General features: G+C 35.3%; 1 protein-coding gene across 18 annotated transcripts in view; it reads right to left on the bottom strand.

Moving 5' to 3' along the window:
* Positions 1-14,573, bottom strand: part of CSPP1 (centrosome and spindle pole associated protein 1) — a 142,511-nt gene that overhangs the window by 45,604 nt on the left and 82,334 nt on the right. For all 18 annotated transcript variants that reach the window (XR_011170688.1, XM_069100061.1, XM_069100062.1 and 15 more), the window contains 2 exons: positions 12,212-12,359; positions 2,071-2,223 (listed from right to left, as the gene is read on the bottom strand). Coding sequence is in view for 17 of the 18 variants with exons in the window: in XM_069100061.1 (XP_068956162.1) it covers positions 2,071-2,223; positions 12,212-12,359 (301 nt within the window). In the remaining variant the exon portion in view is untranslated. The remainder of the gene's footprint in view (positions 1-2,070; positions 2,224-12,211; positions 12,360-14,573) is intronic.

The raw sequence follows: 14,573 nt of genomic DNA, 5'->3' as shown, positions 1-14,573 counted from the left end.
CCAACAGGAGAATGGGTCCAAAAATAAGAACACACAGCAACTAAGAAACCTCCCACCCAGACTCTGCTGGGATTACTCTTGTGGTTTAATTATGCCTAATCAGAGACTCCACAAATTAAGCTATATATAAATATCTTTTTAATAAATTAAGATATAGAATATTAAGAGAAAAACAACAATTAAAAAATGAAATTTTGGGAAATAGGCCTAATGAAGACTAAAACCAGGGCAAACCAGGCTGTTTTATAATTTTTAATATTCCTTTTGGGGATATTCTGAGTTCTCTATGTTCTTCAAAAATAAAAAAACAGTTTAAACTGTAGTATGAACTAGGTGATTTTTAACACTAATGTGATTTTAAAATTAGCCTTTATTTAATGAATGAAATCTGTACACATGTTTTTTTTTTAATCACACACTGCATGAAAGTATTAAATACCTTTTATTTTCAAAAATAAAAAAAAATCTCTTCTAGTACAGGGTTTACATATAATAAGAATTCAATAAATGGTTCCAGAAAAAAACTTTATGGAATTTATGCTTTAATGTTTAATATAAACACAGAGAGGAAAGATAGCAGTTTAATATTAATCTCTAAGTATAGGCATAAGACATAGATAGTATAAGAATAAAGGTGGATCTACAACAAAAATCTATTTCATTAACAGCAGAATTCATAGTAATAGACAAAATACAGTAGGAAATAATGGTAGCACATCAAGAACAATTTTATACTATCATAGTTATTTAGCACCTTGTAATATGTTTTGAACACAGAGAATACTAAATAAATGTTGACAGACATTCTAATATACAAAGAAAAGAATCTAAGATTCTTTCTCATTTGCCAGAGAATCCATGCTTCCTAAACTCTCTATTACTGACAGCTAAAGCTAGAAAAAGAAGAAAATAAGAAGGGGTTTTTCACAAGTGTTCCATTAAAATCATCTCTTTCCGGGTCTCTTAAATGAAGGTTTCTCTAGAATTTCTTTCTTCTATTACCTTTAATATTATATTAACAATAATAACAGGTAGCATTTGCATAGAGCATTGTAAGGTTTGCAAAGTACTTTATGAAAGTTATCCTCACAAAAATTCCAGTAGGTAGGTACTATTATTATCTCCATATTATTATCCCTATTTTAGATGAGGAAACTGAAGCTGAAAGAGGTTATGTGGCTTGCCATGAAAGGGTCACACAGTGTTAGCAAATGAGGCAGGATTCATACTCTGGTCTCTGACCCCAAGTCCAATTCTCTCCATTGTGCTAAATGGATACCTCCAAGCCTTTAACTACACTGAAGCAGTATAAAACTCAATTTTAAGTGGCAGATATTAAACTCAACCCCCAAAACATATATATGTATGCATACGTATATAAACAAAATTTGATTTAGTAAAAATTTATTAAATGCCTACTATATTTAAAAGATACTACATTAGGCACTAGCGAAACAAAGAAAAACATGAACCAGTGTCTGTCTTCAAGGAGATAACATTTCTCCTAGTAGGATACATTTATTTAATTTTTTGTTTCTAACCTATGATTTCATTTGTGTAAGAAATTCTCAGTGTTGAAATTTCTTCCACTGAATCAGGTGTGAAACTCATGCCCTTAAGACACTGTCTGGAGGACCTAGAGTGGAAGTGATATGTAGGCCCATGGTCAAAGCTATGGTGTCAGAGGCAGAATTTGAGCCCAGTCTCTTAAAACATTTATACAAATAAGTAAATATTCAACATTATTGGTATTTATAAGTTTGGCCCTACACTGCTCAAAAAACACACTCCCACCTCAAATAGTCCATACAAAAAGAAAAACAACAAACAATAGTGATAAAAACTGAGAAGCAAATTGGAGGATTAAGCAGCAAACTACAGACTAACTGCAAATGGTTTAGGCAAAGAGAGAGTTGTAAAGAAAAATCTGTTTTAAGTAGCATGGTCAACAAGTTTTATATCACAAGAATAAAAAGATTCTTACTAGGGCATGATATAGAACTGTCATAGTTAAGAGGAAAAGATAGATGATATATTAGAAATGTAATAAAATAGAATGTGATTAAAAACCTGAATTTGTATTTGCAGGATCTTCTAGGTTCTCAGCATTTGTAGTGGCTAAATTTTGGTCTAGAGAGACAACAGCCCTTTTATCTTCGTGTGTTCTTGCATCTGGGTTATGGTAGGCATCTATATTTTGTCTGTGCATCCTATTCAAATCAGCTAAGAGGGAAAAATAAGCCATTTATTTTTTAAAATACATTTCCAAATTATTATGCTTACATTTGTTTGTGTTTAAATATATGTTTTTAAAATAAGCAATATTTGACCATTCTTATATTAGAATATAAAATGCTGAAATAAGAAAAAGACAGAATAATGGTAAAGAAAAAGTGATACTTTGTTGTACTTAATTTTATTTTAATTAGCAAAGCTTACAGGAAGACCTTAACTGAAATGATTCTATAATGTTAAAATATAAATTAGTGGAAAAATTGAGAAAATTATAGTATCTTTTCATGAAAAATAAACAACATGGTTATTTTACATACAATTATACATACTTATGTTAGTATTTATCTAATGTGACTTCAGAATTTGGTAATTCTATTTTAAAATCTGTTAATATGTAAAACAGCCACAAATTAACAATAGCAATAATTTAATTGAATGTAGTTGCTGTCTATTTTATCTACTTATTTTCCCCTAATGACAAATAACAATCACATAATAAAAAAACAAAGTTTGGAAACAAGGGTCAGTTCATTTCAACAAACCTTAATTAAGTGGTCATTGTATGCAAGGCACTGAGTGAGGTGCTTAAAGACCAAACTGTCTCCTGCCCTCAAAGACCAGGGATATACAATACACACAAGGGTCAAGGAAAAGGTAAATACAACACATACACAGATAGATATCCATTTTTTTTCTAGAAACTTATTATCTCAGGAGTGAAGAAAATATATGAAAAAGGTTTACCTAGATTAGGGACTGGCAAGGCAAATAAACTAACAGCTACTGCTGGTTTTGATAGGGTGGATCCAAGGATGATAAACTGTGAAAACTGGTTGTCCATGATAGTTCAGATATGTGAGAGTGGCAATTTGGTTCACTTTCAATTCAATAAATATTTATTAAGTGACTACTAAGTTCCAGGCACTTTGATAGGCCCAGAAGATAGAAAGATAAATAGTCCCTGAGCTCCAGGAGTTTTTGTTCTAAGTGGACACAACACATATACAAATAACATAAAAAATAATACAAAGTAATTCCAAAAGAAAGAGAACACTACCAATTAAAGCATCAGGAAAGGTCTCCTGTGAGATGTAACAACTGAGCTATGACTTGGAAGGAAGACAGATTCTAAAATGCAACAGTGAGGAAGAAGTACATTCCAGGCATTGGGTACAACCTATGCAAAGGAACAGAGATGAGATTTGAAAAGTAGTGTACAAGGCACACTACTAAGTTGTTGAGACAATACAAAAAAGGGAACAAAATTAAGACAATGCCAAATTACTGAATGGCAATAAAAAGGATTATATATATTTTCCAACTTTATATGTATTCAAGAATAAAAACTACCAAAAAATTAAGTAAAGCAAAAATAGCACATCTTTTATACACCACAATTCAACAAAAATTATATTAAACAAAGGGTCACTGAATAAAAGATTAAAAAGTAATTAGATACTAAATAACTTAATCCTAAAGAATAAATAATAGTAAGAATAGATAATTTCACTAAAGATAACAATGAGGAAACATACTAAAATTTGAAGGATGAAGTCAAAGCAGTTTTTAGGGAAAATATTTTATCTCTAAACAGTTTCATTAATTTAAAAAAAGGACAGATTAATAAATCAGGCATGCAACAACCAAAAAAGAACCTAGAAAACAAATTAAAAACCTTCAATTGAAGACCAAAATAGAAATCCTGAAAAATCAAAGAAAAGATTAGTAAAACATAAAGGAAAAATAAACAAACTGTTAAATAAGGCAAAAAACTGCCTGAGAGATGTGGGAACCTAACTTGGGGAAGCCAAAAAAACGAAAACTGATTTCATTTTTAAAAGACAGAAGAAAACTAAGATTATCACTATCAAGTGAAAAAGGTGAATTTATAACTCCAATAAATAAAAGAAACAGAGGAATTATTTTGTCTAATTATATGCCCCAAAACTGACAATCTAAATTAAATGGATGGATATTTTAAAAAACATAAAATGCCCAGAGAAATAGAACAAGAAATAGAAACATTAAATAACACAATTTGAGAAGAAACAGAATAAGTTACAATTATCTCCCAAAGGGGAAAAAAGACCAGTTGAATTTACAAATGAATTGTCAAAGATTTAAAGAACAACTAAATCCAACACTACAAAATTTGTTTTTAAAAAAATTGGAAAAGAAGGGGCCCTACCAAATTCCTTCCATGAGAGGAGTACACCTTAATACTCCCTAAATCAGGGGGATTAAAAACTGAGGGGCGGCTAGGTGGCACAGTGAATAGAGCACTGGCCCTGGAGTCAGGAGGACCTAAGTTCAAATCCGGCCTCAGACACTTAACACAAAAACTAGCCGTATGACATTGGGCAAGTCACTTAACCCCAATTGCCCTCCAAAAAAAAAAAAATAAAGACCAATAACCCTAATGAATATCAATGCAAAAAATTCTAATGAAATTTTAGCAAGGAGACTACAGTAATACATCACAAATATTATACACAATGGTCAGGTTGGATGTATACCAGGAATACAGGACTGATTCAATCTTAGGAAAACAACAAAAATAAATGACCATATTAACAAGAACAAATATCATATGATTATATCAATAGATGCAGAAAAAAGTTTTGACAACAGGCAATACTGATTCCTCTTAAAAACACTAGAAAACATAAGAATAAATGGACCTTCACTTAACATTAATAAGCTCTAATAGGGATAAACTAGAGACCTTTTTAAAAAGATAAAGGATGAGGTGAGGACGAAATATAGGAAATTATGATCAGATGGAGGAATATAAAAGTTATGGGTAATAACTGCAGAGGTGTTTCACTTGTTAGTCTTAATGAAATCAAATATACCTTCCCTATATGTGGCTGCACTGAAGGCACAGATGGCAGAAGCTGAGAAAGCTAATGAACCTGAAAGCAAGAGCATTTGAGTAAATAGTCTCATTTAAACTAAAACCTGGTACTTCCATAATTCAGTGATGTAATGCATCTGACCTCAGTGACCTGAACTCATCAAGGAAAGACAGATACTCTCTTATTGTTCAGTCCTAGCTGACTCTTTAAGACCCCCTGGGGATCATACTGTCTGTCCATAAGGTTTTCTCAGCAAAGATGCTGAAGTGGTTTGCCAATTCCTTCTCCCGTGAGAAACTCTTTTGGTATCTCACAACAAATCTTGGGATTTGTAATGGTAATGGAAATCTGAAGATCTTCCCTGCCCCCTAATAGGCTGAATGTAATCAAATGGTGCCTATAGTGGGAGGAGTTTGCTGAAGGGTAGAGCAGAGCCCACAGGAAGCTGGGAGTTAGAGCAGTTAGAGCTGGAGGGAGGAGAGGATATACCTGAGATAGCTAAGCTTTTGAGTGTTTGTTTACCCCCTGCTGTAATAACTAGGCTTGTGAGAGTTTGTTTGTGGGAAGGCTAAAGGATGGTGGGGCTCCCTGCTGGGCTATGATGTATTAACTTCTTTGTTACTATGATGGATTTGACTTTCTGGTGTTGGGATTTGGTTTTCTGGTGTCTGAATAAATGTTTTGCTTCTATGTTATATATAAAGAGTCTATTATATTTTGTGATTGAGAACTATGCCAGCACTTTTGTAGTCACCATCGGTGCTATGAATATTGCATTGACCTTACAGGACTCAATACCCTAATTATTTTATTAGTTCTTTATCTTCCAATCCAAATACAGTTCAGACAGAAAATAAAAGTAGAAGAGAGCTAAGTACCTTTTTTTGTCTATGTCATCTTTTTTCATTTATCATCATCCAATCATACTCGCCCAATTATTAAGTGCTATTCACAGACTCTCTTTTCTCCAACACAACTTTAAAAATAATTCAAAAGCATTTATTACGTTTAGCCTTCCTTACCAACCTCATTTTACTTTGACAATATTTTTTACAAGACCATACTGCACTTTTGCACTGATGCTATTAAATGCTACTGCTTCCATTTTATGAACATGTCTATTTTCAATCTAAGTTGGTTGATGAGCTTTTAAGGCATCCATATCAGTCTCTTTAGACAAATTTCTCCTTCATTCTCACATTCCTTTTCCTTCTCTTTGGAATTGTTTCTCTACTGTGAATTCAGAATTTCCTTCTTAGAAATTACCAATCGAGGTTCTGGCAGCGGAGTCAAGATGGCAGGGGTAGAAACAGGACTTCCACAGGGCTCCCACTCCCACCTCCTCCAATTCATGTGAAAGGTGACTCTGAACAAACTTTGGAGCCACAGAACCCACAAAATGACACAGAAAAGCTAACCTTCCGCTCAGGATAGCCCAGTAGGCCAGCAGGAAGCGGCCAGCGCAGCGCAGCTCGGAGCCGAGCCCAGCCCCAGTTTTAGCCTCAGAGAGGCCACAGCCAGCCGCAGGCTGGAGGGACTTCAGATCACCAGCAGCTATAGCAGTTTCCAGAATTATCAACACATAGGAATTTAATAGGAAGGGATGATACTTAAATGGTAAGATGAGAGAAGAATATAATGAGAAGAGATGTGGAGAGACAGAATGGGGTAAACTATCTCATAGAGAAGAAGCAAGGGAAAATGGTTACAATGGAGGGGAAGCACAGGGGAATTGGTCAACCTTATTCTCAATGAATTTGGCTTAGGGAGGGAATGACATACACACTAAATAGGATATCTCACCCTACAGAAGAGTAGGGGGGAGGAGAATGAGAGGGGGATGATGGAAGGGAGGGCAGCCTGGGGGGAGGGAGGTTGGAGGCACCCACTTTTGAGGTGGGACAGTATCAGGGTAGAGAACAGAGCACACGGGGGGTGGGACAGAAGGGAGGGAAATGTAATCAGTCTTTTACAATGTTATCCACTGTGGAAATGTTTTGCATAGCTACACATATACAACCTATATTGAATTGTCTTCCCAGTAGGGGTGGGTGACAAGGGAGGAAGGGAGTGAATCTGGAATTCAGAGTTTTAGAATCAAATGTTTAAATACATATATATATATATATACTATTATTAATATTATTTTACATGTAACTGGGAAATAAGATATACAGGCACTGGGGCATAGAGATCCACTGTGCCCTACTGGAAAGTTGGAGGGGGTATGGGAGAAGATATGGGAGAAAGCAGATTGGAGGAGGGGATATCCAGTGGGATCGCTATTTTGGGGTGATGGGTAGAGGAAAAACAGGGAGAAAATTTGTAACTCAAAATCTTGCAGAAATAAATTATGTAAGGGGCGGCCAGGTAGCACAGAGAGTAAGAGCACCGGCTCCAGTGTTGAGAAGACCTGGAGATCGAATCCCAGGCTCAGACACTTAGCACCCACCCAGAAACACCTGGCCGTATAACCTTGAGCACGTTACTTAACCCCAATTGCTTAGGGGCAGCCAGGTGGCTCAGTGAGTAAGAGCACCAGCTCCAGTGTCAGGATGACCTGGATCAAATCCGGGCTCAGATACTCAGCACCACACCCAGAAATAACTGGCCGTGTAACCTTGAGCAAGTTACTTAACCCCGATTGCTTAAAATAAATAAATAAATAAATTATGTAAACAGAAGTTAATAAAGCATTTGATTAAAAAAAATTACCAATCCTCCTAGGTTGACTTTATCACAAAGAATTTTAGCCTATGGTATTATTGGTTTAAGAAATCTGAAATATGCTCCCCTAAAAACTACAAAGTATGTCAGATTCTTCCCACCTTTTCTCTCTTCTTCTATCACTACAAAGGACTTGTAGCTTTGCTCCAAAATACCCATTATTTCTACCCAGCAATCAATTACTCTTAGTTGGTAAAAATCAGACACAAAATAAGGTTTCCTTTTGTTGGTTCTGCCACATTTTGCAAGAGGATTCTATCATTATGAAAAAAATTAAGAAATTATTAGCTTGCTTCAACTCCAAATTCCCCTCTAATCCAAGTTTTAATTCAAATCAATTAAACCCCTCCCCTCTTTCTTCCCTTTCTCCTCTGTCTGATATCCCTCTAACCTCTAATCTCCTAACACAGGTCATGATGCCTCATCTACCTCTTCAGCTCCTTTTGCTTATTTCTTTCTCCACTGAAGCTTTCCTTCTATTTGTAAAGGGACATTGCACTTTTGCTAATCACCTAGATAGAAGAGAAATGTTGACTGCAGAAGGCTATGAGCAGACCCCATCCCAACCGCAAAGCCAGTTGTTCCATAGAATGTTCCAACTTCCCTTGCATCTGCAGTTGCTCCATTCCAAGAAATGGACCCCCCTCCTTCTGCCCTGGTATTCTGTAAGAAACCTTGTCCTCAACCCCCTCCCCAAGTACCCCAGTATTTTGGTGCTGTGTGGCAGTCCTTGATTGTAATTCCCTTGCTTCCATTATACAGAAGAGTTTTTGTTACTTAGATAGTATTCTTTATTTCAGGTTGATATATCCATTCCTCAAGACCCTTTACCATCTCTCACAGGAAGGGAAACCAGCCTACACTTTTAAATACAGGACTAGATGTTCATTCTTCTTTGTTACATAACCTACTGGAACAATATTAGATATATAGCTTATATAAATAAAATCCATTTAAAAGAAAACTCATTGATAAAAAGAAAGCATAGTCAATTTTTAATTAATCAAGTAAAGATTATCCATTAATGCCTGTAATGGTAATATAAATGGGAAGCTCTTTCCCATCCATTAATAGGCCCATGTGACCTGCTTGAGTCACATGGAAGCCTGAGTCACATGAACCTATGGTGGGAGAAGCTTGTTGAACAGGTGGAACAGGAAGGGAGGACCAGGAAGAGTGGAGGAGAGCCCAGAGGAAGTTGGTCAGAGTAGTTAGAGCTGAGGGAGAGAGAGGAAGCAGCAAGCTGTAAGTGTTCATTTATGGGAAGGCCCTATCAGGGGGAAGGCTTGGGGATGGTGGTGTCCCCTGTATTGTTATTATGTATAGATTTCTTTTTTGCTATGATGGATTTGTTTTTCTGGTGTTGGTGAATCTGGTGATTCAGCTTTATGCAGTTTGAATAAATGTTTTGGTTCTGTCTTCAATGTGGAGTCTGTTATATTTTGGAATTCAGAATTACACTGGCATATTCATAGCCACCATAGGTACTGTGAATATTGCATTGGTGCTACAATGCCCTGATAATCCAAAATATTACTGATTGGGAAGGCAAACAGGATGACTGAAGAAAATATAAAATATTTTCCCTACAAAACAAAGACTTAATACCTACAACTAGTAAACAACCAAAGCTTAGGATGACAGCATGCTTTGGCATGTCAACTGAATTATACTCTTGGAAGCTAAAAATCATATTTTTCCAACTTATAAAATCAAAATTAAGAGATAAGAGTCACTAGAAGATATGAGATTTATCATAATTTAAGATAAAAAGACCAGGGCAGAAAATGAGTGGGAGAGAATGTTGTTAAGAAACTCAAGGTCTTTCTTGTGATTTAGTAACAGAAACCACCAATGGTGGAAGGAAAGGGCTGTGTCTGCTAAAGACTTGGCTTTAAGAGTAAAAACGCAGGTCTCTACATTTCTAAAATGATTCAGCAACTCTTGCCATACACACTCCCAAAGCACAAGTTGATTTTTATATTAAAAAATAACTGTATCCTACATGTAGAAGTTAATCTTAACATCTCATTTCAATTACTCTCCCGATAAGAAAATTTTCTTTGAGGAGGAACTCAAAAAGAATACTTAGTTATAATTAAATTCCTTTATAACATAAATGCAAACAACAGGAATTGAAAGAAAAGTCAAATGGCAGAAACTAATACCATTCAAAATATGAGAACTGCAGCTATGAAAACCATAAAGTAGATTTTAAATCTTTCTCCAAATAATCTGTTATCATAAATGAGTTTTATGGTGGGTGGTAAATTAAATGATGCCCTAACTATAAATGTCTACTGTGAAGTCACAGAATGTGCCCTGAGAGAATTTTTTCATTTATCATTACCTCATTTTAACTAATGTGACCCATATCACACAGTTCCTGGCACTTCTGATATATGAAGTTCCACTTCTAAAAGTGAGGTTAAGTGATTGATCAAGTGAGTATTATTGTGTTTATTATAATTATTATTGTCTGTAAGTGCATCTCATCTCATTCTGAGAGACTTCTTTCTTAAGCAGAAGAATTATTTCTATTAAGTACAATTTACAATAATCACTTTTGCTTACACCTTAAAAGAATAATGAATTTCTTTGAAACAATAACTATTTATAGTCTAATAAATTTGCATGCTAAACATTCAACAGGTTTTTTTTTTCTTTTTGAATAACCTCTACAAGGTCAACACATTTTTTAACATGACCATTATGAGAATTTGTTTTGCTTATTTATGCATATTTGTTACAAGGCTGTTATTCTTAATTTTCTTTTCAGTAAGAGAAGAGAGAGAAAATAAATGTTAACTGAAAAAAAATTTAACTCAAATAAATTTTCATCCTGCAAACTTTATACAGATCCTGGTTCTTGAACTAGCTTGAAAAAGGCTGGTAGAGGAACAGAAAGGAGCCCTCCCTTCAGCTGGAAGAATTCAAGAAGGCATTGGCAACATTCTTCACACTTGCTTTTCAATCCAAGATCCAGACAATTGTAAATACAAACCCTTCAATTAAACCATTGGGTAGAATATACATGTGATTTATGAATTGGGTTTTACTGTCACTTTTTAGTGAAATGAAGGTAATTTTTGCCACATAATTTGATTTGGAAAGCATCTGTTAATAAGTATTGGGAATGAGAGAATCAAGTTACCTTTCCAACCCTCTGAATTCACCCAAAGGACCTAGAACAACACGGGTTAAAATTTTTGGGGTAATAAAATATTTGCTAAAATTAGAAATGGAAATTATTCTTGGATTTTTAACATTTTACTATTAAATATTTTGTATACCAATGTGGCCAGTGGTTTATAAGAACTATAAAGTGTGCAATAATCCTCAAATTTCCCAACCATTTCTATCAAGTGCATAAGGAATATTTTATCCTACTACTTGCATTAAATAGAGGGCTAAGAAGTTCTAAGCTGTTATTCTAGACCAGGAATTCCATTTTTCCAAAACATGCACAAGGTGATGAGTCAAGGAAACCTTAGGAGAAGGTGAGTTAGTATATCAATTTTGGAACTTATTACTTAAAAAAAATCAGTCATCATTAATATAAATCAAAACAAGAAATAAGCTAACATCCTTTATTATCCAGGACCTAAACAACTCTAAGGTACCTTCAAGTAACTATCATCCCTGACTCATAAAGTCAGCAATACTCACAAATAATTCTCAAATTACAGCCTGCCCCCTTAGGCTTATTATACCAGCTAAGGAATAACAGGCAATTTTAAGTTTAACATGTTTCTCATTTTTACTTTAACAGGCATTTTCTAATTGTTTTAATAATTTTTAGAATAATTTCTCCCTGTTACATTTCCAATGATAATATATATTTCAATATTACTCAACTTCTCCTCTAGGTTTTATCTTGTTTCATTTAAGGCTAAAGCAGTCAGATTGTCTTAACATTTTATTTCACGTTCAGGACTAAAAATAAAATACTTTAAGCCAACTTTCTACATTATATGAAAATATTTTTTACCCTGGACAATTTCAGTTTCACTACTATGCCATATAATAAGTATTACTGTACCATAGATTTATTAACACTAGGCTCCAAAAAAGAAAAACATTCTGAAATAAAATATGAGGCAAATTTCTAATAAAACCAATCATCTTAATTTACCTACCAGTCTACATAAAAACTTAATTTTAAAATTAATTGGAAGTCTCTACTCTAATAATATGATTATCAAACAGTTCAGTAGCACTGTTCTCCTTCTAACCTAAAAATGAGAACATAAGAATGGCAATAAAATGTATTTACTTAAAGAAAGAGAATCAGTTCAGAATAATGTGCCCTCCCTCCTAACTTTCCCAATGTTAAGAGTAGAAAGAATCACATTTTTTCCAAGAGAAAAGAAACAAGGAAGTCAACATACTTATCAAGTTTCCTCTGGCATCTCTGAGGGGAGCACCTCCTCCACCTTTTCCCCAGGGATTGTAAATTTTCATTTCAGCTTCCAGTTTAGCTTCATATTCTTCTTTTTCCTCTCGCTCTTTCCTCCGTCTTGCTTCTCTTTCCCGTATCTTAACACAATAAGCAACAATTTACAATACTGTACTGCCAGTCTGACAAAATCAAGATTAGTGACACCATTATTAATTTTACTCCTCTTATCCAAATCACTGCAAAAAAAAAAATTTAGTTGTTTCTTTCCAAGAGGTATTTAATTCACAACTGTAGTTACCAATTCACAAAAATTCATGTCTCTACCACCAATGATAATCATTCCCATCGAAGACATACTCTTTAATTGCAACAGATTACCTATTGAACCTTGTCTATCCCTCCTAGGGTACTTCTGTGAAAGCGCTTGGTACTCCTATCTAGCTTCCTCCAGCTGCACTGCCTGGGAAGCGGAGTAGCTCCTACAGCCTCCACCTCTACACAACTCTGGGAGCTCCTTTAAATTCAAGGATACCAAAGGCTCCCGAGAGATCCCAACCTTCGAAAAGGCTTCAGAAATCGGAGGAGTTGGGGACTCAGAGCTACTATTGGTACTATTTCAGATACCTTTTCAATTACAAAAGGTTATTTGTAGGCTATCTAAAGACCCAAATGACCATCGTTTTTATGGCATTAGGCCCAAGGAACAGAAAAAGACATACGAGGGGCAGCCAGGTGGCTCAGCGAGTAAGAGCACTGGCCCCAGTGTCGGGATGACCTGGGGATCAAATCAGGGCTCAGATACTTAGCACCACACCCAGAAATAACTGGCTGTTTAACCTTGAGCAAGTTACTTAACCCCAATTGCTTAAAAAAAAAAAAAAAGAAAAAGACATACGGTTTTACACTTGACAACCCTGTGGGTTTGTTTTCGCTGACTATGTTTATCACAAGGATTGTGTTTTCTCCCTCCTTAACTAAGGGGGTGGGAGGAAGAGGAGGAGGAAGAAAAAGAAAAAACAAGCTAGAAACAGTATAGCCAAAAAAAAAAAAAAAAGGGCAGAGTCACTTCAGTTATCTTTAAAAATGCACAGATGGGAACAGGAAGGCACACAGAGGAAAACACAAGCATGCAGCACAGCTCTGAAAGTAACATGTTTAATTTATTATACACTGGTTTTTAAAAATCAAGCTTGTATATAACAGAAATTTACAGCTTCCCATATTCATCCTCTTTTTTTTTTGTTTTTGTTTTTGGAGGGGGGAAGGCAAGGCAAATGGAGGTAAGTGACTTGCCCAAGGTCACACAGCTAGTTAAATTTCAAGTGTCTGAGGTCAAATTTGAACTCAGGTCCTCCTGACTTCAGGGCTTGTGCTCTATTCACTATGCCACCTAACTGCCCCTCATCCTCTTTTTTGGTTATATTTTACATATGGAAATATTCTCTTTTTTAAAGTATTTATCAAATTCAGCATAATTTTTTTTAAAAAGAAACTTTAGGAACACAAACTGTTCCTGAATTAGAGACTGCCTATATATCTGAATAGGATTCCTTGTGTAATTAGAGACAAACAGCTCTGTACACATACTAATGAATCCTGGAACCAACACATTCAAGAATAAAACTATCTAAATGGATGCATGAGGTCGATAAACTACAGCTAGAGGGCAAGTTTTTCACTTGTGGAAAGTAAATTTTTAAGAGAATATATAAAAATTAACAAGGGCCACCTATTAAATAGTTACTTCTAAATGTGTTACAATATTCAAGTCCAGTATTAATATTTTAAAAAATACTGTCAGTAGAACTGTATTTATTTCACCCCTAACAAATAAAATCTTGGAGGTTAGCTAAAATGCTTCAATAAAAATTAAATATCACGGTTCTTACTCCATTTCCAGGTCCATATTGTTCCAAATTCCACTTCCCCGCTTCCCCTGAGAGCTCCTGGTTTGAATCCCAACACTCCCAATCCATTGTAACACCTTATTCCTATGGCCTCTGACTCTAAGATCATGCCTTGATCTCAGCTGCCCACCCCAATACTTCTTTTATTTTTTTAAAACAACTGGGGTTAAGTAACTCACCCAAGGTAACACAGTTACTTTGTGTGGGTGTTAAGTATCTGAGGCTGGACCCGATTCCGGGTCCTCCCGACTCTGGGGCCAGAGCTCTTACTCACTGCACCACCTAGCTGCCCCCACCCCAATACTTCTTATGGTCACTGGTCATACCAGCATCAAACCCTTTGGCTGAAAGTTGTTGAACTAAGCTGACTCATGGAGTAGTAGACCCAAAAGCAGAGAGTCCATCAATGGCTGATGGAAATGGATAAAGAGTGAATTAAGTCTA

The sequence above is a fragment of the Petaurus breviceps genome, unplaced genomic scaffold, assembly GCF_028583685.1.
Source record: "Petaurus breviceps papuanus isolate PSGF00001 unplaced genomic scaffold, PetGlider_PUasm1.0 38, whole genome shotgun sequence".
NCBI classification, from domain to species: Eukaryota; Metazoa; Chordata; class Mammalia; order Diprotodontia; family Petauridae; genus Petaurus; species Petaurus breviceps.
The sequence above is the reverse complement of the archived record's forward strand: the minus strand, read 5'-3'. Positions and strand labels throughout refer to the sequence as shown.